The 26420-nt window shown below is 51.4% G+C and overlaps 5 protein-coding genes across 5 annotated transcripts; 2 read left to right on the top strand and 3 right to left on the bottom strand.

Moving 5' to 3' along the window:
* Positions 1-2143: 2143 nt before the first annotated feature.
* Positions 2144-3649, bottom strand: CTHT_0068370 (uncharacterized protein; the record flags this gene model as incomplete). Its single annotated transcript, XM_006697063.1, has 1 exon — positions 2144-3649. One exon carries the CDS (start codon positions 3647-3649, stop codon positions 2144-2146), a length of 1506 nt encoding a protein of 501 aa, XP_006697126.1.
* A 9241-nt stretch (positions 3650-12890) lies between these two features.
* Positions 12891-14926, top strand: CTHT_0068360 (uncharacterized protein; the record flags this gene model as incomplete). The annotated part of the gene is made up of 2 exons (XM_006697062.1): positions 12891-13895; positions 13964-14926. The coding sequence occupies 2 exons, from the start codon at positions 12891-12893 to the stop codon at positions 14924-14926; spliced, it is 1968 nt and encodes a 655-aa protein (XP_006697125.1).
* Positions 14927-16463: 1537 nt separating this feature from the next.
* CTHT_0068350 (sterol o-acyltransferase-like protein) lies at positions 16464-18314 on the bottom strand (the record flags this gene model as incomplete). Its single annotated transcript, XM_006697061.1, has 3 exons — positions 16464-16490; positions 16556-18062; positions 18148-18314. 3 exons carry the CDS (start codon positions 18312-18314, stop codon positions 16464-16466), a joined length of 1701 nt encoding a protein of 566 aa, XP_006697124.1.
* Positions 18315-20756: 2442 nt separating this feature from the next.
* On the top strand, positions 20757-23178 carry CTHT_0068340 (uncharacterized protein; the record flags this gene model as incomplete). The annotated part of the gene is made up of 3 exons (XM_006697060.1): positions 20757-21018; positions 21226-22512; positions 22577-23178. 3 exons carry the CDS (start codon positions 20757-20759, stop codon positions 23176-23178), a joined length of 2151 nt encoding a protein of 716 aa, XP_006697123.1.
* A 959-nt stretch (positions 23179-24137) lies between these two features.
* Positions 24138-26329, bottom strand: CTHT_0068330 (heat shock protein hsp90-like protein; the record flags this gene model as incomplete). The annotated part of the gene is made up of 2 exons (XM_006697059.1): positions 24138-26003; positions 26066-26329. The coding sequence occupies 2 exons, from the start codon at positions 26327-26329 to the stop codon at positions 24138-24140; spliced, it is 2130 nt and encodes a 709-aa protein (XP_006697122.1).
* Positions 26330-26420: the final 91 nt, after the last annotated feature.

Below are 26420 nucleotides of genomic sequence, written 5' to 3'. Positions count from 1 at the left end.
ATAGGCACACCCACTGCTTTACATTCGTGTCGCTTATTTCTCATGCGTTCAATGCATAGTAGAGCTAAACCATCTACGTAACTACGTATCTTGCCTTGGCCGGAATTCTCGGGTGTTTGAGCTGGGTATGACCCCGATTCGGCCGGCACCACTGTCGGTAAACGCCGTCGGGTCCTAGCAAAACATGGCATGGAAAAAGTAATTGTATGCTAGGCTTGAGGATCACAAGAAACGGGAAGTGTGACTTATGTCCTGTGTGGGTCAAGCATCCTAGCATGATGGTACATCTAGTTGTATCATGTAGTTTGGGTCTCTTCAAAAGGTGTTGATAGAACAACTTTGATCTTGAAAGCCTTGGTCTAAAACACATGCGAATCTGGACGGCCTACTACCTGTATCAGCCCATTGTTTACATGCTAAAGGGGGAAAAGTGTCTCTCCCACTAGACAAGCAACCCCTAGGTAGTCAGTATAAAACATGCGATCTTAAGTGTGAAGATGTCTGACTTGTGCATAAACAATCAGTATTTGGTCATTGTCTTGGGAAGAGAGAGATTGTGCACATACCAACAAGGGGGTCACAGGGAGAACCGGGGCTCTCACCTTAAACTGGTTATCTGATCATCAAGATCTCTCGTACGTGCTCATCTTTGTGCTGCCTAACATCCGATGAGACGATGCGGTCGGTGTATAGGAACCATTCGTTACTAGATAACAGGCACAAGTAGGAGACAGAACCCCCCAGACTACCCGATACGTAGGCTCTGAATGGGATCGGCAAAAGAATGTCAGTACAAGTGGGGGACACAGATTGCTCAAGTTAGCAAACCAAGACTGTTCAGGCACGATTTTTGAAAGACACAGCAGTGCATTACATAAACAAGGAGGTAGGTATATCAATTCGCTTTGTTGCTAGTTCCATACACCATCACTGAAACGATTTTCCGCGACTATCCTGTACGTTGGGTCTCCCCCTTTCACCCTTCACGTATCCCAACACACTCTCTGAATACAGCTGCTAGATAATATGCCTATGTAGAACGCCTAGCCCCACCTTGCTTACCTCTTCAGTGTATCAACAGAAACCGATCAACAGAAACCAAAAGGCAAGATTCGAGAACAACGGCACTAATACATCAAACAGCCCCCAGAACCATGATGAGGAAGCAATAACGCTCAGGACAAACAAGTATGTGAAAGGAAAAGAGGAAATAAACGCCAAAAAGAGTGCAAGGTCAATACCAGACCGCAATCGCTCATAAAAGGCCACTTTCCTGGGACCATGCGGTATGCTTAGTCAGATGGCACAAACGGAAAGCCAAGACTAAGACGTCTCCTTCCCATTTAATCCTCCTGCCGCAGTTCGTATGTAAACCACGCACACGCCAGCCCAACCGATGATCACTCAATCCGAGGGCTATCGCATTCTGCCTCGATAAGTACCAAAACGATTTCCTACCGCGCCCAGCACCAGAAATTATGAACGTAAAAGATAGCGAAAGAAGACAAAAATAACACTAGGTAGAGGCGAGTCAACCGACTATTGGGGAGAAGGGGAAAGGAAAGGAGGAAAATCAAACGAAGAAAGGAATGTGATTCATTACAAAACATGCCCAACACGAAACAGATTGTTTTCCCCGATGAAACAAAGTGTCTCCTTGCTTCTAGCAAGGATGGAGCCTGGCGAGGCAACGGGGCAGCCGTCGGTCAGCTGAGATATACCAAACAGCTAGCCATGATGTCCAGCCAACGATTAGATGATGCAGGGCCTTACAGATGGAGATATACAAGAGTGAATTGACATCGCTGGAAAGAAAGGGAAGTGCCTAATTGTAAAATTCAAGGCAGGTTGACGAAACATGTGCATGCTTTGGAGAAGTGCTGTGATTGACAGCCGGGCTGGTGATGGGGTTGACAGAAAAAGCAGGCAAAGAATTGTTTGGCCACCATAAGCATTGACTGATGTAAATGGGACAGGTCTGACCCAGCAAGACGTTTTGGGAATGCGAGAAGCGTGCGTTGCCCTGAAGGTTTCTGTTGTCTGGTCGTCGGGTGGCTGAGCGGATAAGTGAGCGGCAGGTTAAGTGGAAGAGGTAGAGAGTCAAGATGGTATGGATTTTTTAAGACGACAACGCCCCTGAAGATTACATTACGATACAGCAGCCACATCCCTTCTTTTGCTTGGTTTCTTCAGGTGGTTCTGGCAGCCGAACCACAGGCTTCCCGGCCTGAGACTGCGGGCCCGGCGGCAGGGGACTGGCAAGGGGAGACGTGACAGGTCTGTTGTCGGAAATCTTGGGTATTGTTGAGTATGAGCTCCCTTTCCCGGGGAGCGTGGGGCTTTTGGTCTCCGGCTTCAGCGGCCAATCCTTAGAGGTGCTGCTGTCTTCTGCCTTTTGGTCTTGCACCACCTTCTCCTCCTGTTTGTTTTCGTCGGCATCAGTTTTATCCTTTTCTGAGGAGTTACCCGTGACTTCTGGCGGCTTTGGAAATCCGGAATCTGTAAGCGGTCTGAAGTCCTTGTCGTAGATGTTGCCAAATTTGCCCTCCCGCTCCCACTTTTCTTGCTGCAAGCGCTTAGCAACAGTGGGCAGCAATTGTTGGTCGGGGGGCAGCCGCGGATCAGGGGCATATGCTGACACCATCCATGGCGGATCGCCCTCCATGGGCTTGCTGTTGGTGATCGAGAACTCGCGTTCGCCGGACCTGGTTGAAGGACGTGTGCTGCTTGTCGAGTCCTTGTTCGGTCCACCCCGAGTCTTGGGTCGCCCCGCGGTCCCATTGACCGGCTTCGTTTTACGGTTGACCGGTGAAGCCGTCGCAGAAGACTTCTTTTGCTGGGAATCAACTCGCTTGTTGGATTGTGGCGTCGTCCCTGCGTTTGTTGTCTTCGAGGGAGCATTGCCAGTACTTCCACTCCGAGCCCGAGTCTTCGGGTACGTTATGCTATCTTCATCGGTAGGGCTAGGATCGCGTTTCCGGGTCAGCACAGTATCCCGTGCAATATGCTCCGTGGGAATAGGCACATGGCTGCTCTTAGCCACGGGTATCCTAGAAGAGCTCTTCCCACTGCTGCTGCTGGCTGCTTTCTGTGCTTCGGCCTCTTCCAAAATCTCCTCCGGCCGCCTCAAGTCCCAACTGGCAATAGAGGCTGGATCAGCGGTACGTGTTTCGGTCGTCGACGTTGCCGTTGAGTTCTTCCTAGATCTCGCCGTGTACTCGGATCCTGCGATCGACCTGCCAGAGCTGTTCAACTTGTCCTGGCTCGGATCTCGTCTTGGTCTATTTTGGCTCTTTGACCTGGTTCTGTCCTTGGGACGGGGAAGAATGATGCCCGCTGCTTGAAGCTCCTCACTCTCTATCCTTGCCAGCTTGTCTCTGTGTATCCATTTGGAATTCTCATCACTATCCGAGTCACCATAGAACTCTCTTGGTCTTCGGTCGTGGAAGTCTTCTCGAGAGTCGGTACTCGGTCCATCATTGGGGTCCAGTGAGGCTCTGTCGACAGCACTTGAGTTGTCTTTGTGTGGTTTGTCATCGGCCCCATAGCCTCGTGAGCTGGTCTCGAAATTGATAACCGCGTTGCCGTTGTGCGCAGTGAGGGGAGTTCGGCTCGAGTAATAAAAGTCTCGTGCGTTGCCGTCATACATCTCCTTTGGATAATCACCGAGTCAGCTCGACGGATCCAGATTTTTTGGTAGGATCATCGGGAGATGAAGAGACGATGCAAACCAATGAAGCACCAAATGTAAGTCTTACCTCTGTCTCGGTCGGCAACGCACCGGCCCAGGTATATTCGGAAGAGTTCAGAGTCATTGTTGTGTGGAATACAATCGCCATAACTCCGCCTCAGAGGGAACTGACAAGTGGTCTAGCGGGGAGGGCGGATGTGATCACCAGGAGTCGCAGAGATGGTGATCCAGGCAATCTTGATTCGAACCGTTCACGTCGCTATCCGCCTGATCCAGGTGCCAACTAAGGAGCTCGGGGCCCAGCAGGTGCCAGCGCCGGGTGCTTGGCGGTCTACTGTCTTGCACCCAACCCAGCCTCCCGGCGCGACCCAAGTTGGCCAATGGATAGTTCAAAAGTTGAGCCGCTCGAGATCAAGCAGACATATGAGCAATCAAAAGTGCCAGGTTTGTCGGCGGTACCCTCTCCACGTATGTAGGTCTCTCCAAAGTTTGCAGGTGGAGTTGTCAAAGAGTTGTTTGGCGGTGTGTCTCCAATCACAGAGCGTGGTAGGAGATAGGCGCGTGTGGTGATTAACCACCTCGAAAAAAAGCAACAGACGACGAGAAGCAGCGGGCAGGAGACCGAGTTGCTGTTGGCTGGAGGTGACGTGATGGGGATGATGCTTGAACAAGGCCGATGATAATCGAAAAGAATGAAGCTGTATCTGTATCCCACCCCCTATTTGTCCCAACGTCCTGCGCTGCAGGTGGTGTGGCTTGCGTTGGAATGCTGATGGCAACCTGGGAAGATTCCAAGCAGAGTGTCAGATGGAAGGCTCCAGTCAAACTGCCAAATTATTACCTGCTCATAAACAAAGGCTCAGTGTCGATAAAGTGCAGGCGAAGATCGCGAGAGAGCTGGCAGCTTGCATGTCTCGGAGCTTTTTTTGGCAGAGACCAGAGACTGGAAACTTGGAGTAGTGTATGGGTGTAGAAGGCAACCAACTGCTTCTCGGGTGCTTCAAAGACAGGAGGGCATGGTGACTACCAGGATGTGAACCGTCGTTGCCCGCCAAACCTGGAAGAGCTTCTCGAACTCGCAGGTCGCCAATGTTAGGGGGCGCATCAACAGGGGCCTGCATCTCTGGGGGCCGACAAGGGTATGGGCTCCATTCATCTTGCATTTGCGCTCTTATTGGCCAATCACGGCGCGATTTTTGGATCCACAGGCGCTCGCTTCATTGACCACGGAAATCAGCGACGAGCCATGCACTGCCATATCGCAACATGCACACGGACAAAATCATGCTACCTCTCCGTTCTTCGTGCAAACAGGAGGGAGCAAGTACCTATTGTATGTAGTGTACAACTCAGCTTTTTTTGTCACAAACGAGATACAATACGAATCCAATAGTATGGGCTTCATGGGATTTTCTTTTGCTCTACTTCTTCCCAGTGATCGCGTCTACCATCCCTCTGACGTGGCTCTATGTACCTGTTCACTTCGTAGTGTTCACACCAGTCTCTGATTTCCTTGGATCTGCGCCTGTGCTCCAGTTCCATATTCTTGGGTCTCGGATTAGAGCTGTTGCTAATCTCCATGCCTGTTTAGACAGCTGACTGCGTTCTTTTTCCGTTATCTTTTCAATTTGGGAGTGTTGGAGACTTGAAAGATCACAGAACGCAAAATGGAGGAGGACGGAGTTTCGGCCGGTTGGTCCTGCAACAGGCAGAAACCAGCCTAGCTAACACCTACCGACCCATCAGCAGGTTGCATCCTGCTCAACGTCCATGCTTTTGAACGAAATGATACGAATGTCATTTTCTCTATCAACTTGTCCTCCTGTCTTTTCTTTCCTCCATCATCGGCCGTGGCCCGCCTTGATCGTGCCGGACAGCTTGAGCTGGAAACAACCAGATAACTGGGAGCTTGGGGGCGCAGTGTAAATAGCTCTCTCGATGTCATCACCGCGTCAAACTCGGCGGACCAGAATTGTCTGCATCAGCGATACCCACAACACCACACCCAAATTGCCCAAAGGCGATGTTTTGATTCATGCCGGGGATCTTTCTAACCAGGGAAGCTACTCGGAGGTATGCTAATGGATTGTGTCAAACTTTCATTAGAGCTAACTGGTCGAAATAAGCTTTCAAAGGCTATTCGATGGCTGGAGAATACCGATTTTGAGGTCAAAATCATTATTGCAGGTATCCAAGAGCTACAAAAAGTTGATGCCACTTGATTCAGAGCTTGCTCTTACAATATTCCAGGAAATCACGACGTCACTCTAGATCGCGAGTTCTATGCGCGACACGGGCCAACTCTTCATAACCGATATCCTCAAGACCCAGAAAAGTGCCTCACCCTGTTGACCTCGAATCCTGCTATTATATACCTTCAGCACAGCAGTGCCACTATACGACTCACCGATCCCAAAGGCCCTGGCACTGAGTTCACTGTGTTTGGGTCGCCCTTTTGCCCTGAATACGGTACTTGGGCTTTTATGTATCCAAGTCCTGGTACCAAGTCTGGAATTGGTCTGCCAAATGAAAACCGGGATGCTGCTGGCATCTGGGCCGATATACCCCCGGATACCGATATTCTCATCACGCATACGCCACCTTACGGCCACTGTGATGCTGGTCTTGGTTGCCGAGAGCTTCAGAAAAGACTTGGAAGTGTCCGTCCTCGCCTCCACGTTTGTGGTCATATACATCAAGGTCGAGGGGCTGAGCGTGTTAAATGGTATACTGCGAGTTTGACTCATCCTGAGGACATCGCTCCTGAAGCTTCGGTTGACGAATGGCAGGATCCAAACCCTGATCCACAGTCTGCTAAGATGAGCCTTCTTGATTTGACAGCGAGGGGTGGAAAGCAGCCTCTTGACTTCGAAGACTCAGCAGCAACGGTCACGTCTTCTTTTGCTAAGACCCCCAACTTGCCCGTGCTGTCAAAAGCATGGGAACCTTCTGTGCAAGACAACATGTTGGTTCAGGGCTCAGAATTATGGGACGTGAGGAGTTTTCCCATCCCCGGTCCCGGCACGTCTAACACGAATGATGCCGGTATTCGGTCAGGAGCTATCAAAAACAAGTCACCATTGCCAGCTGGGAACCAACGCCTGGGCCGACGGGAGACCTGCATAGTCAACTGTGCTATCATGGCTACGAGTTGGCCACATCTTGGTGGGAAACGGCTGAACAAGCCAATTGTGGTTGACTTAGATTTGCCTGTGTGGAAACACGACCATAGTACACCTTCCAAGTGATTATCCCAATACTGCTTTTAACTCCAACTCTCACAACGTCCCTGAATCCATGTGACCTCACGTTGCTCTGGTAGCTCCTCTAAAATATCACAGATGTTTGATCGGCTGTAACTTCAAAGAGAACGATATAGTCCCAAGATCATTGTGTGCTCCTTCTGCTTTGAATCATTGCTCTCTTATTTCCTGAGCTGCCAGCAAGACCAACCTCTGCGGGCCAACTTTGTGTCCTACAAATCCTAAGTACCTCGTCGTTTCAACATCAGGTTGATTTTGAGGAGTAAAAGCAAGCTCTTGCATTATAATTGCCCCATGTCATTGGAAATGTGTACTTTTATCACCTGCTTTGCGTTTTCTGACCTCTTGAACTGTTGATCCCCATATGAAAGAGTTATGGGACACTCACTGCAATCAATCAGGTGTTTCCTGCGATCAAAAACATGCCCATGGCCAGGTGTTGCAGAGATCAGCGATGAGTTGACTGAATAAGTTATTTAACGCACGTGATGAACGATGTGAATAACAAAGATACGTTCACTGTTAGGACATACATCATACGGCTTGCACTTTCAGGATTCTCTCATCTTTATTTTCTCTTGGAGAGTTAAGTTTTAAGCCCAGACATGCCAGAAAGCTTATAAGTTGACAAAGATGAAGATAAACTGATGGGTAAGGGTTGGTTGATATGTGCGGAGTGTCAAAACAGAAATTGTGTGTTTATCTTATAGACGGCATTGTCAGCCAACATCATAGGCCAATACAGAAGTACAAAAACATTATATATAGTTTGACTTTCAAGCATGAATACCTACATACCTGAGCATTTATAATTCTAGAAGCGAGAAGGCCGGGCAGGTTCTGAAGTTGGTCGATTACATGAGAATTAACAGCAATAGGAAAGCCTTCTTCCTACTACGTATAGACAACAAGCCTTTAAGGCTGCTCAGATGGGTGGATACCAAATTATAGGTACGACACAATGTAAAGTTTTGGCCATTAATATATACCCTTGTGTGGACGCCAACTTGCTAACGTAGACGGCAACATAAGGCAGTCTTGGCTGAGTCAAATAGCTTCCTGACTTCAAGTTAGAGATGTTTGATGCAATGCCAAGGGAGCCAATTCACAGATGCTGTAAGTCCACTTCCAGGGCCTGTGCAGCTGTGTAACCATGCCATGATTATATATATGTACGGGATGCAGGAGGAAGCTTACGAATTAACCCACAGGATGCTTCCTTTCTGTGCCCGGGATGTGAATCTCGCCATCGACAAGATAGTATCCTTAAGGGTAAGGCCTCGGAAGGGTAAAGGGGACGTGGCTTCAGCAGGGTATATTATGTAGCTGTAAGTGTTTCTGTGGGGAAGGTTCGTAAAAATGGTGGATAGGAACAATGCTTGATGGCGTCTCCTGACCATTGAAGCAACTGTAATGGTTTTATGAGGCCATACGTGTGGGCAACAGAAAGTTGATCTAAGGCACGTAGTATATTGTCGCTCGCTGCGCATGTAGTCTGATCTCGAAGAGATCACGGAGGGGCTCATCTCATCCCGCGCTGCAGGCTATGTCCCAAGTTGAGGCTATCCCATTTTCAAGATCAAATTTCACATGTCATATGCGCCGTATAGTTCCTCTGTTACTATTGGAACAGCATTCCTCATCCACCATGCTCTCCTGAAAAACAGAACCAATGGAGGTTCCATCTGACCAGACGAAATTGAACGGCTAGTGAAACATTCACATGAAACTGCCCAACACCACTGGGAGTATTCGCCTCCTAAGCAGCAGGAAACGCTGTCTGCAAGATAACTGATCAAATGTTGGCCACATGTAATGTATAGCCCGTTCACATATTCTCCTTACCTTTCCACTGTTGTTCATGTCTCTGACCCCGCGACAAGTAAGGCAACGAGACGGAACGGACAACAGCAAGTAGCAGTCCAAGCCTGATGAAGGATGAGAGCTGATTGGCAGAAAGCCTACCAACGTCCGTCCTCCCCCACCCATCACCCCGCGTTTTTGGGTTTTCGAAACAGATCATCATACCGGCGCTGTTCCCTCTTCTGGAATCTGAATGACCAGCGTACTGAGTACCTGTAGGTACTTTGTATTTCCATTTACTCAATTGTGCACCAAAGGTAACTACAGGTACCCCCCTTACTCCGTCTTAAACATATATACCGTCAGATTTTCAACGCCCTCTTCTAAAGATGAGAAGACGCATGTTGAAAGATCCACCGGAGCCATGCGCACTGCCGAAAAGCCGGTAGGATGGAAGACAGCCAACCAAATGAGGGGTTCCCCAGTGCCTGCCCTGGCCTTAGATCAGCATTGTCCCGCATCTGGATGCCTCTTCTCCCATTTCTCCTAGGTACCACTATTCGCGTCGGTATGCTACTTACTTGATGAGGCGTCAAGTGCTTGGTTGAATTCTTAAGAATGTTACAGCACACACAGCTTTCATTCCTGGGATAAGTACTTGATTCGCAGGGCTGTGGCCAAATACCTGGGCATGACTGCCAGGCGATCGGAGCGATGCACGTACCGACCTCTGGCTCTTGAACATGTGTTGGTCAATCAAAGCGGGGTAGCATCGTCCAGTTACGTTTTAGTTTGAGAAGCAGAGGATGGTGCTTCGGTCACTGACAAGAAAACCTACTGTGTGGAAAATGGACACAGTTTGGCATCCCACGCAGTAGTGGGACCTTTGTATGTTATCGGGTATCATCAATTGCTGCCACCATCGCACGAGGGCAACGTCTAAACAGGGGTTGATTGAGGTAAGGAAGGGTGCTCCGGATCTGAGGAATACTTCCAAGTTTGGTTAACGCATATCCATCAATCGTGACGGATGCTGTTCAACGAAACTCTGGATGGTTCTGCGGTTCTCATCCTTCAAGGGCAGAACCACACAGATGTTGGGCGTGGAAGGCTACCCGTCGTGCACTTGACATCCAACCAGTATGTGTGCCTGTGAAAGTAAATGGTTGAAGGTATTTCCTGGGGCTGAACTGCGGGACTGATGTACATAGTGTTGATGAATTCTGCCTAACACGGAATGAACATTTATTCCGTACGGAGGGTAGGTTTGTGAACATTGATGGGCGCTTCGATGCTGTATGTTATCATGGAACACAAGAGACGTGATCGGTTGATGGAAGATGATCAAAGACTCATGAGAACGAATATCTAGAATGCAGATTGGCAATCATTGACAAGAGGGAACCATTTCCCCTTATAAAGCGAGACTTCATCGCAGTACCTTAGGTTCTCTTTGGCAAGGCACAGCAACTAGAGGGTCATTTCTCGCCTTTGTAGTGGCTGTGACTGATCAAATCTTGTATATACTTGTAGGCATCCTGTCGATTGGGCCTCATACTTCATGCATCTTCACCGCCGATTATCTTCCTCAAGGATGCAATAAAACCCCGTCTACATCAAACTTGATCCGGCCACATGCGCCATGAAAGCCAAGTAAGTGCGGAGTGGCCCCCGCTGGCACAAACTCGGAGAGGGCTGAGACTGTCGATTCAAGCCTTGCGCTGTTGTCCACAGGGGCCGCGTTTGCCACAAGCCAAGGCCGTCATCAAGACGGGAAGATCTTGCCCTTAGGCAGCACTTCGAGGTGGCGCGGTCAAAGATCTGGGAAGGACAACATGGAAGATAATGATCCCTACCTGCCCAAGAACAACTTTGTTGGCCTCGTCAGGTCCATCTGTTTAAATCAAGAAAGAGGTAGGTAAGTCGAGGGCAACAAAGCAGTTATTGAACCGCCGTATGTAACGAGAATCCTTGGATTGATCACCTGCTGGGCTTCGAGGAGGGTAAGGGGTATGCACAGGTTCAACCATTAATACTATATAAAAAGCCTTAACCTTGATGACGGAGGGTCAGCGGCTACGTTGTGCTCGCGTCGGGCAAGCCGCCGTTGGAGCTATTGCTCACCGGGAGGGAATCCGTCTCCAGGTGAGGAAATCCGTAAAAATTAAGCCCAGTATACAAGTCGGCGATGGTACAACCCGAGAATGGTTAGTGAGCATACGCCCAGCTGGCTTGCGTAAAGACCCCCTCGGATCTAGGGGCCTTTGGCCGCAGACCACAGCCATGAAAGTGGTCGTTCGGGACTGCCCGTGGGAAACAATTGGAGCAGATGCCGACAGCTGCATCGAGCGCGGCTTGGAGCAAAGCTGAACCGTGTGCTGCTGGTGAGGGGGGCAAGAAGACATTGAGAGGGCAAGAGGGCATCCGACAGAATCCAAAAGAAGAGAGAGAGCGGAGACTCTGCCACAGATGCGATGTCATAAGCCAGCCGAACGGGGCGTGCAAGAGCAGATATGACCAATCAGAGCTTATAGATGCTGCAGCCCCACCCTACGTTTCCCCTCGTGTGGCTCCCCGTTCCCCACAACACCTGAATTGCCCACATCCACACAGGGCCACGCACAGGGCCACAAGCCAATCCAGCGCGCACCACTGTGTTGGCCCTGGCCGCAAGTGAGTATCCACCACGTCCAGTGACCAGTGACCGTCCATCTCCCAGAGCAGCCGTCCAGTCTGCGATGCAGATACCGATATGGCTCACCTCCATTGGGAATCAGCCCCAGAACGTGCATGACCCCTCTCACAGAACTGGGGCTCTTAGGCGTCCCCCGCTCCCAAGTCCCGCCGTGTGGTGCCCGGCTGGTCCAGTCGCTGGCTCGCTGGAGTCGCTGCTGCTGCCCCTTGCTGCTCCTCTTCGAACCCCAGAGCAAGCGTGGCCAGGACTATCCAAAAATCGCCATCCTTAGCTCTCACGGGAACATCCATTTTCCCACCGCCCAGCTGCATTCTCTCGCCCTGTACGGGTGACTTTATCGCCTGTTTTTCTTTCCCCCATCACCTCACGCATTACACCACGACATACGTCCATTGCGTCCATTTTGCCGACCCTACAGAGGTTTCTGGGCTGCCACTGGACTGGACCAGTACCGCCGTTGGCACTCGGCCGGCACGTGGGCTAAGCCTGATCTCTGATCTCGTCTTTCTCCATCTCTTCCAGCTGCTTCCTCCTCGGGTCGCCACCTGGGTCAAAGGCACACAAACGCACGCGACCAGTCGGCCGTCTCTTCGCTCTCGCCATTCATTCCCTCTAGCCCTCTTGCATTGTTGCTTGCTTGTTTGCTTGTTGTTGCCATTGGTGCCCTTGAGATCACGACGCCAAGTCAGAACGAGGGGCCTGACCAAAGTGCTGGCCACGCTGCCACTTGCTTGTTGCTGCATGTTTGGATGGCATCTGGAACCACGGCTAGCGTAGTGTGCGGGCTGCGGACTACGGATACCGATTGTTGCTCGTTGCTAGGTTGCTAGGTGCCAGGGTCCCTTACTCCACCAACAACGCTCGACCGAGTTCATCCCATAAACATATACACAACCCCTTCCTGTCCACTTGGTGCCATTTCACCCCGCTTTTTTCGTCGCACCACTCTTACTACGCATACAACACAACTCCAAAACAACAGCAGCACAACCTCATCTCCCCCCTTTCAGCAGATTGCTCGAATCCTGCTCATTGATCTCATTGACTTCATTCATCTTGATTTTTGCTGTATTTTCTGTCTTTTATCATCACTGGCTGTGCCGCCTGCCAAATAAGCACCAGGGCGCCGGCAGCCTTCGATCCTATTTGGCACGCTTCTTTTTTTCCTCTGGACCTTGAGAAGTCCTCCATATATCGTCACTTAGCACATAAACAAACGCTGCTCCTGGTCAGCGTCGATATTGCCCGTCATTTGATGCGTAAACACCTCCAATACTGTGGCAACGCCAACCGCCGTGCTCTCCTTCACGCCACATCCGACATTTGCGTTCAGAACGCACGATTTCACCGCTCTCCTCTCCCGATCAGCTCACCAGATCCTGGGTTCTGGGGTCAATCGGGAACTGGATCCCTCTAGTCGCTTTTGAATCACTTCAACATGACCAGCACCCTTCCACCGGACCCTTGGAAAGCTCTCGGTGTCGACAGAAACGCGGACAAGGCTGAAATTCGAGCGGCATACAAGAAGCTTGTGCTCAAGTGTCATCCGGATAAGGTGCAGGATCCGGCTCTTAAGGCTCAAAAACAAGACGAATTCCAAAGAGTGCAGCAAGCATATGAACTGCTCAATGATGATGCTGAAAAGGCAAAATACGAGCAGAAGCTCAAGCTTGCTGAGCTACTGCAGCAGCGTGCTGCCAAGATGCAGCAAGATGTGAAGAATGCACCTAATTCATCTGTTCCTCGTTCAGCTCCAAAGTACAGCACGTGTGACTTCCGCACCCCCGATCCGTCCAAATACAAGCCGCATCCGTCACCAACGAACGGGAAGGTTTATACTCACTCTTCTGGGGCTCACACTCGCTCAGCTGAGGAGATGTCTCGCTCTTACTATGACGAATCCGATCGCCAAGCCCGGAGAACAGCGAGCTATGAAAAGCCATCGAAACGGGACGAGGAGAAGCGTGAAAAGGAAGAGCGTAAACGGAGAAAAGAAGAAGAAGAGATCAAAGACCGAGTACGAGAAAAGGAGCGTGAACGAGAGCGAGAGAAGGAAAGGGAACGAGACAAGGAGGATCGAGAGAAAGAGAGGGAACGCGAAAGGGAAAAGGAGAAAGAGAAGGATAAGGATCGTGAGCGTGAGAAAGAGAAGGAGAGGGAGAGGGAAAAGGAAAAGGAGAAGGAGAAGGAGAGGGAACGGGATCGTGAGAGGGAGAAGGACAAAGAAAAGGAGAGGGACCGGGAGAGGGAGAGGGAGAGGGAGAGGGAAAAGGACCGGGAGAAGGAAAAGACCGCGAAAAGGAACGAGAGCGGGACAAGGATAGGGAAAGGGAAAGATCCCGGGAGAGGGAGAAAGACCGCGAAGCCCGAAAAGCAGAGAGGAAGAAGGCCGATAAGACTCGAGAGAAGGAACGAAAGTCGGATCCAGACAAGACTCACCGAAGTGGGCCATATGTGGAAGAATGGGACGAAGGCATGCTCTTTGAAGCTGATGAGGAATACCTTTCCAAGTCGGAGAAGAAGCGCTCATCAACCAAGAAGAAGCATGACGAGAAGGACCGTGACCGTGAACGGGAACGGGAGCGTGAGCGAGAGCGTGACCGGGACAGAGAACGTCGGGAACGTGACAAATCAAGCTCACGGCGCCCCAAGTCCGACTATCCGGCTGAGGACACAAAGTATGAGAGTACATTTGAGCAAGCTGCAAGTTATATTGCTACTCTAAGTGGCTCTTCGCCATCCCGGACATTTTGGTCCTCGCAACAGACTTCTTCCACTGCTCCGCATCCCAACTCGGCCAATCCAGTCCCCGCTTGCCCTACACCTCCCCCACCTGGCGCTGACTTTGAGGAAGAGAGCATCCAACAAGCAGCTGCCCGCGCCGCGGCAGGTCGTCGTCCCTCTCACGAGTCAAGGTCTCGAGACAAAATTCGGTACGATACGATGGACTCACGTGGCATTCCGATTCTCACCAAATCCCATACGGTTCACACTCCAATTGTTGAATCTCCTCCGCGCGTGAGCCGTTCTGGCGCCACTTCTCAGGACTATATGTCATCCTCCTATACGAAGTCTTCGATCCCACCGCTCGGCCGGACGCAAACTTGGGCCCCAGGAAGTGCTGGAGCGGCATCTGCTGATTACGACTATGGTGTTTTCGACGGGCCCGACTACGACTCGGAAGAAGACCGTGACCGTGAGCACAATCGGCGCCGCAGACGTGGCAGCAGCAACCGCTACGCACACCCGCAATATGCTTATGGCGGTTCTCCTGCTTCAACTCGCAGCAGTCGGTACGACGTAATAGATGGTGCTTCCCACAGCACATCAGGGACATATATGGGTGCAACGTTCAAAGTCAGAGAGTCACGAAAAATACGCCCAGAGGATATCTCGTATGCGCAACATGACCCTCCATCGTACTATTGGCCGCCTACTGAGGGATACCATGATGGCCCTTATGTCGAGGTCTGAATATATGGTTTGGTGCAGATTTCACCCCGGTTCCGCGATCTCTTGGCTGGTGTTGATCTTGCAACATTATTTCCGTTAAAGAGAAAGGATGTTGTCGAATTCCTGTGCCAAGCAGAGAGCGCCAGAAAAAGTCGATCCATCCATGTCTTACCGATGCCATCCCTCTCTTTGGGGCATTCATAATATGGCAATGGGTCTTGCTTTTCCATCTTTGCTTTGATTTTTTTTTCGCTTTCCACCATTTGTTGCATTAAACGATCATACAGACTTCAACAACGGCAACAATAACAGATGAAGGTGTCGAGTGGGCAACAGTAACAAGGCACATGAGTTTGCTCTATTGGTTGATGGATGCCATGCTTTTGTTTTTCGGGTTGGAGTTTTGGCTGGTTGGTAGTTTCTGCATCCTGAAGCTGGGTTTGGCTTGGAGTGATGATGATTTGGACGGGAGGAAGGGTAGGGGGTTGGTAGGCCATGAACAGAAACATGGACAAGGGAGCTAGAAGAGAGACTGAACTACAGTCCAGTCCTCTTCGAATCCTTTCTATCCTTGCGGCTGGCTTGGGTGTGATCCTCCTTTGGATCAAGATACGAACAGGCACTATGTGATGGATGAGGATGGCATGACCTGGCACAACATGATATATTACGATGATGAGCAATGATTGTGCATGATGGATGATGGGTTTTTCCCTGCTCTGACTTGTTCTTGCCTGTCTTTGTTTCGTTGGATGTGCTCTCTCTCTCAAGTGTATCTAACACAGTTACAAGAAGTTCAACTGCCAGATGCTTAACTTGCACACGCTTATGCAACATACAACGGCAAACAAATAAGACTGGCTTCCTGCACATCCTAACATTTTGTGTACGTGATGCACCCTCAAATCATGTTAAATGCTGTTTGAATCAACACCGGGTTCAACGGTCGACCAATGGATCTTCTTTTTTACTTATTCCAGCTAGGCAACCAGGACTGCTTGTCTTGAAATTTTTGATGAGAATATGCTGCTTGACAGCCCTCATGCTTCATCGTCTTTGGCTTGGTTCTATGATAACCATATATAACGCACTGTTATGGACTAGCTAACAGCTTAAATGCTTCAAACCACTGCTCATTGGCTCAAATAGTGTGTTAAAGAATTGCTAACCTGACAATGACATGGATAGGGAAACGGGATCTTTGTTTTTGATGAATCAAGTGCACTAAAGTTGTGTGCTATCATGTGCTGTCTTAATGTTCGCTGGATGCTGAATCCATCTTTCCACATGTCCCGGTTTATATACTTGCTGAGAACATACTAGTCAAAAAAGACAAAATAATTTGCCTCTATAGCTTTCCTTCATGACGCCAGAGCCGTTCGGAGGAGAAAAGTCTTGTACATCTGATACAAATTGAGCAGTGATAATATCATCATGATGCTGCTTGAATTGTAGCTGTTGGCATGCTCATGATAGTGACATTGTCAGAGCACAAGCGGCTAAGACTAGCCAGAAAGGTGTTCATGGAGAATGCTGATGATTCTGTCATGATCTCTGTCTACACCAAGACATAAAGGGAGCAGATCTAGATTGAAACCTGTTTAGTACTGCGTGAAATGAGAGGTAAAGATAGATTGGAAGGCAACTCACCAAGCTCAAGCCCAGAATCATGCTGCACCAGAAGCAAACGTTATTGAAAGTCTTGCGGCCTCTCACCCACTTTGTCCGCTGAAGCATGACAATAGGGAGCTGCAACATCTGGCAGACAAACCCATAGCCTCGCAACTTCTTTGTGATGCAGGCCATGACAATCTCATGGCCGATGGCGCTAATGAGGAAGGTGATGACGGTTGCGTTAGCCTTGCCAATGTAGGGTCTGCTGGCTGAATAGACATGGCGACGCAGGAAGCTGTAGACAGGCACATTCCACTCGCGCGAAAACTCCATCCAGTCGGTGCTATTCCACCAATCGCTGTAGAAGTGGCGGTCGGCAAAGCGCGTCATCTCAGCGCATGCCCCAAGTACATATTCGAAGATAACAAGGAAGACGAGGAGGAAGGTCAGCATGAAGGGGAAGAGGAGCCATGAGATAGTCTCAGCCAAGATCAACAGAACCTCCAGTGCCGTCAGTGGTGAGCTAGCTGGCCGTGATGCCGGGTTGAGTCGGTTCTGAGCATCGATCAAAGCGGGCAGAATGAATTCCTCTGAGATGACAGTGAGGAGAAAGATGCAACCAAATGTTGCAAGGATCTTGGAGAAAAGATTCTGCCAATCGATGCGCTCGTTTCGCGGATATTCCAACTCGTAGCAGAGCGTTGGGCAGCACAAGTAGTCGAAATAGTTGGACCAGGTCAAGTTTGTTGGGTAAGTGATGTTGCCCATCGGACTGGTCAGCTCACGGGCCAAGACCTCGCGCAACTGAGCCACCTCTTCCGCGTCATCATCGCCAGGCCGACTCTTTGGACTACTCGTCGTCGTTATCGCGCCGGCCAGGGAGCCCATAGGGTTTTCAAGGGTCGGATAGAGGTAGGCAGGAGCTCGAGAGGCGGTAGCTGGATTATCCAGCGCGCGCAGTCGCTTCTCAGTCTCGCTGAGATGACCATTATAGAAGGCATATGAATGCATCTTCATCAGAAGGACCATGGTATGAAGCAAGAGGAAAACCTGAGCAGTCCAAGTCCATTCCAACAGAAACGGGACGGCTATCCAAACAGACAGCCACAAGACTTGGTATATGCTCATGATGACAATGCCACCTCTTGCCCAAGTCAGGACACTGTTCGCCGGAGCAGCACGAAACAGCCTATGGAGAGGTAGAGACACGGCGGTTGAGAAGACCATCAAGAAATCAGCGATGGCCAAATGCCAAAGCTTCACGGTGAACAAAGACCATATCTGTACGCGGAATGGATACCCTGTATCCTTGATATTACGCAGCATGGTTGTAATGGCCATGATGGCAAGGCCGATCCAGAAGAGGTTGAAGAAGCCATGAAAATCGCGATGGTCACTATTTGGGTCAAAGTGGGAGACACGACTGGCGAACTCGACGGTAGGGAAGAGGCGGCGGCGTTGCTCTGCTCTCACCTGCTTGCGCACGGTCGAGAGAGACTTGACAGATGGCGGGGCATCACTGGGAATAGGCGTCGAGTAGCCGCTACAGACAGAAAGTCCAACAGTCAGCCAGGAGTTGTTTTACAGAGAGCGTTGCTGCACAGGGCCTGATCTAGAAGGAGGGCTACCTTGCCTGGGGAGTGACATGGCCATTGCTGGTAGCTTCCACGCCGTTCGATTCGGAAGCCGTGCTAGAATGAGAAAGTTGGGATTGTAGAAGGGGGCGTTTCTGGGCCCGAGACCGCAATTTGCGGACGGAAGGTTCCTCTGAGATCTCGGCAGCGGTGGTTGCCATGACGCCCGGGGGAGGTCTCCGTCGGAAGTCAACGGGATGAGACTCACGTCGTGTTTGTTCTAACCAAGCCTATAATTGACACGCCTCTGTCCGTGATCTGTGTGGTCTGCGCTGCGCTACTGCCAAGCCGTATGTATTGCAACAGCCGCTCGCCGACACAAAGCGGAAACTAGACCGATGATCGTTTAGCAGAGTTGGTGAGATGGGAAGCCGGGAGTCTGGCTAGCGAGAATGGATCGCGGTGTGAAGATGCAGACCCTTTGTGGGAATAAAAAGCGTGCATTGCTGGTCCAGGCTGGTTGGGCGTTGTTGTCTTTGATATCTTGGGCAAATTATGGGATGGAGTTGGGAGACTGCGTTAGGCCTAATAATTGCAGTAGTAGGTGATCCGTCCTCCGTATCCGTATACTTTAGGGCAAGCAGTCAAGTCTAGAAATCAGAATGTTAGGTCAATGGCATTGTTGATGATAGAATTTCTTTCCATTTGTCGGCCATTTTTCACAGGAACAGTTGGACGCCCCCTGGCTGAGCGTTGACCAACCAACAAGCACGCTGACAAGTAGGTACCTTGTGTAATCTGTTGTGTACAGTACACAGGAGGGTGAGAAAAGGGGAAAATCCTCGAAGCCCATGGCGACCCAAGCTTGGGCAAAGGGCCCGAGGCTGCCGGCAGCTGCCGCACCGGGATAGAGCTTGGCTACGACGTCACTGCCACGTGACGCACGAAAGCTCCCGTGGCCGCCAGGGCCTTCACCCAGGTGGTTACCAGGGCTACTGATCATTTAACTTCGAGCAGCCCCTTGTTTTACAACTTTCGCTTTTAGGTTCTTACTCCCTGTCAGTAGGTACCTTTGCCCAGTTTTTGCCTGGGGATAGATGTGTTAGATACCGGGCGGATCCCAAGACTGCAAGTACTGCTAGGTGGTCTCTACCTAGGTTGAAGGTGGCACTTCGGGCCATGGATAGTTCAGCAGCCTATCACAAATTCCTGTGCTAGGAAACCGTATCTGATATGCTTGATCCTTGGCAAGGTCTCTTGGTTGTCAGAGAACTAATCTGACGGTAATCAGCCAAAGGTCTGAAGTGTGTCGCACCGCGCATACGAAGCACACGAAGCATGCGGTGAGGCAGTGCTTTGCTCGACCAATTATCTAGCCTGATAATGCTGGAATGGGCGAAGCTTCCACTAAGTAGGTTTTCTGTAATCCGTAACCAACAATGCGGATATGTGTAGAGTGGAAAGAAAGAGGGTTGTGAAGCAGTGCTACTCCTAGGCCCAAATAATCCGTCCAGCGTACATTCATTTCCGAAACCATGGGCAAGATGCACACCACTGGGCCGGTACCGGCTATGAACGGCTCCGTTCCTTGGAGCAGTTGAGCGTCGTCGTAGATGCCAGAAATCCAAAAATCTCGGGCGACTTGCAAGTTCTTCAAGGCTCTGGCAAGTGCGACTTGGGGTCTTGTTCCTGGGGGGAGGGGGGAGACGCCGCTCGGTTCTTCTGGGCGCCAGCATTGGGCCATCATGATCCAACGGCAGCCGGTCACAGAGCCAATGGCTGGCCTGACGCGGCTAATGTTCCTAATAGTAGGTAATGTCCGGGGGAACTCCGTCAGGTACTTTTAACACGCTACCGGTTATATACCTTCATTTTACTTTCAGGAGTCCAACGAGATCAACGTTACGTCCAGAACCTTGAACCACGCTTCGAACCATGGGACCCCGAGAAGTGGAGAGCGCAACGATCGCGACTAGCCACGCCTGGTCACAAGGTCAACGGCGCATCTCGTTTGTCCGGGGGTGCGCTCTGATGCACTCCAACCCTGGCATCTCAAAAGCAATCTCTCGTCCTGCACGGCCTTGGCCCGTCCAGCTTATCTGACGACGGGACCACCATGAGCTGCCATGTTCGCCGCCCGTGCCGACGCAGCACGGATAAGGTGCGCGACATCGGCCGTGGCATGGCAGCAGAGAGTCGCCATTGAGCTGCGGCTAATATTCCTGGTAAACCGTAGCGCCGCCGGACCATCTCAATCAACCTTATCTCCTACCTTCGGCTGCCCTGCAGGGGCCCGTTGTGCTGCGGCTTCGGTGGGTGCTGCGGTCCCGGGCCAGCCGCGTGCCAGCCAAAGGCATCGTGCTGCAAAGAACGCCTGGATTTGGCTCCACTTTTCGCCCACACCTGGCGTTGGGTGTCTGATCAAGCACTGTGGCAGATGCCCCACCTGAGTCACAGGGCCCAGGGCGCTGCCAGTGGGCCACTGGCCGCACCCGACTGAAGGCAACGGTGGGTCTTGACGAGCCCGCAGGGCGTAAACCTCCAAAGAAAAACGCGCCGTTTCGTCGAGCGGCCCCCATTCAAAGTGCCCTCCAAAAAACGACGGCCCGGCTGCTTTGACGACACACAAAGCGCTGTATGTGTTGCTCACCTCTCCAGACATAATGGCCTCGTTGCCCCTTCAACCACTGCAAATACCGCCTTTGACTTCGGACGACGCATGCGGCAGTAGCAGTAGTAGTGTCAACAGCATAACAGACTGCGACAGCCACTCCGAACAGCATGACCAGGAGCGCATTGCCCTTGACGTCCCTCCTGCTTCTGCGCCCGTTGCCCTCTCAATAGATGCCACGCAGAGCACTCATTTGGACTCTGTCCATGCTGCTGCATCTTCACGCTTCTACCCTCTACTCCCCGTTGCTGTTAGTAACACAGCAATTGATGCAGCTTCAACGCATCCTCTGAGTTCCACGGCTCACGACTGCTCGGCGCCCGCGTCTGTTTCGTATACAATTACTTCGCTCGAACACCTTCCTTTGCCCGGGTTTCGCGCCGCATCTCGCGATCACTCTGCGATATCTGTCTGTATAAACGAAGAGACTGAGTCCCAAAATGCTACTCTTCCTCGACTAGAAAGTCTCGACATGCACTGCTCGTATGGCAACACTACTTCGCATAACACATTTGTGCATTCTAACGGTGTTCGACGCCCTGCTCTCACACTTCACGCTAAATCTTCTACACAATCACTTCGACCCGTGTCAAGGACACCCAGTCTCAAAGCACGGAGCATTTGCAACCCTTTCGGATCGACCTCAGCCACCAGTTCCACTGTTCCCAGCCCAGTTATCTCTGCCATGGGCGAAGTCACACCTCTCCCGTCGCCCCTTCTGGGCAGCGACTCCCCGACCCCGTGGAAACACCTGATGGGCAGGAAGGCATCTCGCGACACTTCCTTTGCCTGCCCGACTCCTAGTCCTGACGTTGACGGCGCTCCTTCTGCGACGCCGTCGAGATCAGCATCCATCAAAAAGCCGTATGCGGGGCTTACCACATGGCCCACGCTCGACAACACTCCTGAGGAGAGCCAGCCCGCGACTCCTGTCAAACCAGCGTCTGGGCACACGCGAAACCGGAGCATCAGCGACTATCGCCCAGACTCTGTGCTGATTCCTAAGCGTACGCCAACGGTGTCGGGCACTCGCCCCAAAGACATCAACCCCAAGTCTGTGGCTGGCGATGGTCATTTGCGCCGAGAGCCCCACCTCGCCGGAGCGCGGGGTCTGACGTCGATCGAAAAGCCGCCAACCCCACCACCGAGCGAGTCATCGCTCAGTATTGCCGATTCGGGCTACATGACTAGTTCCGGATCCAGCAACCCCCCGTGCATCAGCAAATCTGCCGACGTCGAGTATTTCGAGGCCTATGATCGCTATGACAGCAAGCTTCGCCGCTGGCGTGCCATCCGGGTTCTCGGCCAGGGCACCTTCAGCCAGGTCGTCCTTGCCACCAGCCAAACGACAGCAACGGCCCCGGATGAAGATGGCACCGGCGCCCATGCCGACGTTTCTTCGCCATCCAAACATGACCGCCGTTCGCTCGTTGCAGTCAAGATCTGCGAGCACGGTCCCCGGGGCGGTGCATCCGAGCAGCGCATCGAAATGAGTCTCAAGCGCGAACTTGAGATCATGAAAGATATTCGGCACCCCTCGCTTGTGCACCTGAAAGCTTGGAATATCGATCAATCCCGCGCCATCCTGGTTCTCAGCTACTATCCAGGCGGCGATCTCTTCGACCTCGCCTCCAACCATCGAGACATTCTCACCCAATCTCTGCTGCGCCGCATGTTCTCCGAGCTTGTCGGAGCAGTCAGATACCTTCACGACAGAAACATCGTCCACCGCGACATCAAGCTCGAAAGTGAGTTTTATTCTTTACTGTCTGCTTCTCGTCTTGTCTCGGTTTTAACGTCCCTTCTCCACAGACGTTCTTGTCAATCTCCCCGCCAAGGAGCTCGCCGATTCTGACATGGATTGGACCACCTATCCCTATCCAGTCGTCACCTTGACCGACCTCGGTCTCTCGCGCCGAGTGGCCCCCGACGAAAAGCTTGAAACTCGGTGCGGCTCGGACGACTATGCTGCTCCTGAAGTCATCATGGGCCAACCCTACGACGGCCGCGCCACCGACGCCTGGTCCCTTGGCGTCCTCCTTTACGCCCTGATGGAGTCGCGTTTGCCTTTCGACCCACCTCCCAATCTCGTAGGCGATTATGCCGTTCATATGCGCATGCGGTCTCGGACGAGCCACCGAATCGCCCGTGTCGAATGGCGCTGGTACTTGTATGGCGTCGACGACGGACACCAAGACGACGCTGACGGTGACCACGACGCTGACCCCGCCAAGTTTGCTGCTGCCGGCCTGCAAGGGGCTTGTGAAGCTGTTGAGGGCCTGCTCAAGCGTGCCCGGAATCGCTGGCCACTAGCTAAGATTGCCGAAATCGAATGGGTCAAGGGTGGCATCAACGTCCCTGGAGGGATACGATTCCGAGAAGAGGAGGAAGGCGAAGAAGTTTTGGCTCAGTGAGGAGGGAGAGGGAAGAACGGCACGAAGGATTTTGGTTTGGTTTTTTTGGTTTATTCTCGGTCATATTATAATACTGCATGGCTGGATGGGTTTGCATGATGAAATTAAGATGGAGTATTGAGATGGGTCTGTTTTTTGTGTCAAAGGACTGGTTTGTTGCATCTGGTATTGATCAGAGAAAATAAGCGGGTGGGTGGGCAAGTGTATTGTGTAGGGATTGGACTGGAAATTAACCTAGGGATTTTTCTACGGTGTACATGTTTCTGATCACTTATCCTCCCCTTTGTATATCTTTGTCTGCTCCACCTCCGGGCAGGTTGTCTTACTAGGGCAAAATACCACCAGAAAATTGCCTTTCATTATCGATTCATTGGTTACTCCATTATATGTGCCCGTTCCTGTGCAGGCGATGCTGTTGATCATATGTCGGATTTTCAAGACGATCATGGCAGCGCACGCACCCAATGATACGCTAACGTATTGCATTCCTTTCCATTCCTTTAATACGTACTGGACTCCCCCTGGCTTCTGTTTCGGATGATGTGTCTCGCCTCTAGACAAATAACAAGCAGCCAGAACAGACCGCGAGACTTCGAGGATCTCTGTATCCTTTCCCGGGGTTTGAGGTTGGCTTTGAGGGTAGGCATTGATTCATGTACACATCTTACTGCCATGACACTTTAACAAGACTACGATCAATCTGTACTTAACCAACACGCATTCTCAGAGCAAAACACTAGGGACTCCAAACTCCATCTAATCCATGGTAATTTCATGTCTACGAGAAAGATCATGACGGCACCCGTGTCCGAAGCTAAAAGTACAGAGTAACCGAGGTCGAGAAATTAATGAGGCCCCGAAAACAGATGCAAGCGGCTAACTAAAAACGTCATAACCGAAACCCATCCCAACTCCAAAACCCATTTTCCCCGTTTTTGATTTCCAGTCATGCCCGTCATTTAGTCAACCTCCTCCATAGCACTGTCGCCAGTCTCGGCAGCGCTAGCGCCGGCATCGGCGGCAGCCTCAGTCGAGGCCTCGGTCTCCTCATCGAGGTTCAGGCCCAGAGACACGAGCTTGTGGATACGCTCAGCAAAGCTAGCGGGCTCTTCGATGGTGAAGCCAGAAACCAGCAGCGAGGTCTCGAAGAGGAGCTGAACGATAGACTTGACGGTCTTATCGTTCTCGCCTTCGGCCTCGACCTTGGTCTTGAGGGCCTTGATAATGGGGCTCTTGGGAGAAATCTCGAAAGTCTTCTTGGAGGCCATGTAGCTGCTCATGGAGGTGTCACGGAGGGCCTGAGCCTTCATGATACGCTCCATGTTGGCAGACCAACCGAACTGGCCAGTGCGGATGGCGCAAGGGGAGCCGATGAGCTTGTGCGAAACAACAACCTTTTCGACCTTGTCGCCAAGAATGTTCTTAAGCGACTTTGCAAGACCCTCAAACTCCTTCTTCTCCTCCTCACGCTTCTTCTTCTCCTCTTCGGTCTCCTCGATCTCGAAGTCCTTGGTAATGTCGACAAGCTTCTTACCCTCGAACTCCTTGAGCTGAGTCATGGCGTACTCATCAATGGGGTCGACCAGGTAGAGCACTTCAAAGTTCTTCTCCTTGAGCAGGTCAAGGAAGGGAGACTTGGCGACAGCCTTGATGGACTCGCCAGTGATGTAATAGATGTTCTTCTGGTGCTCCTGCATGCGAGTGACGTAGTCGGTGAGCGAGGTCATCTCGTCACCCGACTTCGTCGAGTGGAAGCGCAGCAGCTTGGCAAGTGCCGCACGGTTCTGAGAATCTTCGTGGATGCCGAGCTTGATGTTCTTGGAGAAGGCGCTGTAGAACTTGTCGAACTGCTCCTTGTCCTCGGCAATCTCGTTGAAGAGCTCCAGGGACTTCTTGACGATATTCTTTTTGATGACCTTCATGATCTTGTTCTGCTGCAGGGTCTCGCGAGACAGGTTGAGAGGAAGATCCTCAGAGTCAACAACGCCCTTGATGAAGCCGAGCCACTCAGGAATGAGATCGGTAGCATCGTCGGTGATGAAGACGCGGCGGACATAGAGCTTGATGTTGTTCTTGGTCTTTTTGGTCTCGAAGAGGTCGAAGGGAGCGCGCTTGGGAACGAAGAGGATGGCGCGGAACTCAAGCTGACCCTCAACAGAGAAGTGCTTGACAGCAAGGTGATCCTCCCAGTCGTTGGAGAGCGACTTATAGAAGGAAGCATACTCCTCCTGGGTGATATCCTGAGGGTTACGAGTCCAGATGGGCTTTTGCTTGTTGAGCTCCTCCTCCTCAATCTTGGTCTCTTTGACCTTCTTGGTCTTCTTGGGCTTCTCCTTCTTCTTGTCCTCATCATCCTCAACCTCTTCAATCTTGGGTTTCTTGTCATCACCCTCCTCAGTCTTCTCCTCGGCCTTCTCCTCAGCCTCCTCATCCGGAACCTCCTTCTCGGTCTCCTTCTTGACGTGGAGATAGATGGGGTAAGAGATAAACTCTGAGTGCTTCTTGATGACCTCCTTAATGCGGCTCTCGTTCAGGTAGTCGGTCTGCTCATCCTTGAGGTGGAGGATAATCTTGGTACCACGGCCGAGAGGCTCGCCATTGACATCAGGGATGATGTTGAAGGTACCGCCAGCGCTGGACTCCCAGATATACTGCTCGTCATCGTTGTGCTTGGAAACGACAGTAACCTTGTCAGCGACAAGGTAGGCCGAATAGAAGCCGACACCGAATTGACCAATCATGGAGATGTCGGCACCGGCCGAGAGGGCCTCCATGAACTGCTTGGTGCCAGAGCGGGCGATAGTACCAAGGTTGTTGACAAGGTCCTAGAAATACAGGTCAATTCCATGTCCTGTGCTAAATATTAGCGAGCAGGTAGAACACTTACAGCCTTAGTCATACCAATACCGGTATCGCGGATGGTGAGGGTCTTGTTCTCCTTGTCCGGAATGATGTCGATACGGAGGTCCTTGCCGGTGTCCAGCTTGCTGGGATCCGACAGGGACTCATAGCGAATCTTGTCGAGCGCATCGGAGGCGTTCGAAACAAGCTCACGAAGGAAAATCTCCTTGTTAGAGTAGACGGTGTTGATGATGAGCGAAAGCAGCTGAGAAATCTCAGCCTGGAATTCGAAGGTCTCGGCCTGCGCCATCTTGAATGAGGGTATCTGGTTGACTTGTTTTTTTTGGGTATCTAATTGTGCGCGGTCAAGTCAGTGTCTCGGCTCTGAGCGAATTGCGAGC

The sequence above is a fragment of the Thermochaetoides thermophila genome (genome assembly GCF_000221225.1).
Source record: "Thermochaetoides thermophila DSM 1495 unplaced genomic scaffold scf7180000011822, whole genome shotgun sequence".
Lineage (NCBI taxonomy): Eukaryota > Fungi > Ascomycota > Sordariomycetes > Sordariales > Chaetomiaceae > Thermochaetoides > Thermochaetoides thermophila.
The sequence above is the reverse complement of the archived record's forward strand: the minus strand, read 5'-3'. Positions and strand labels throughout refer to the sequence as shown.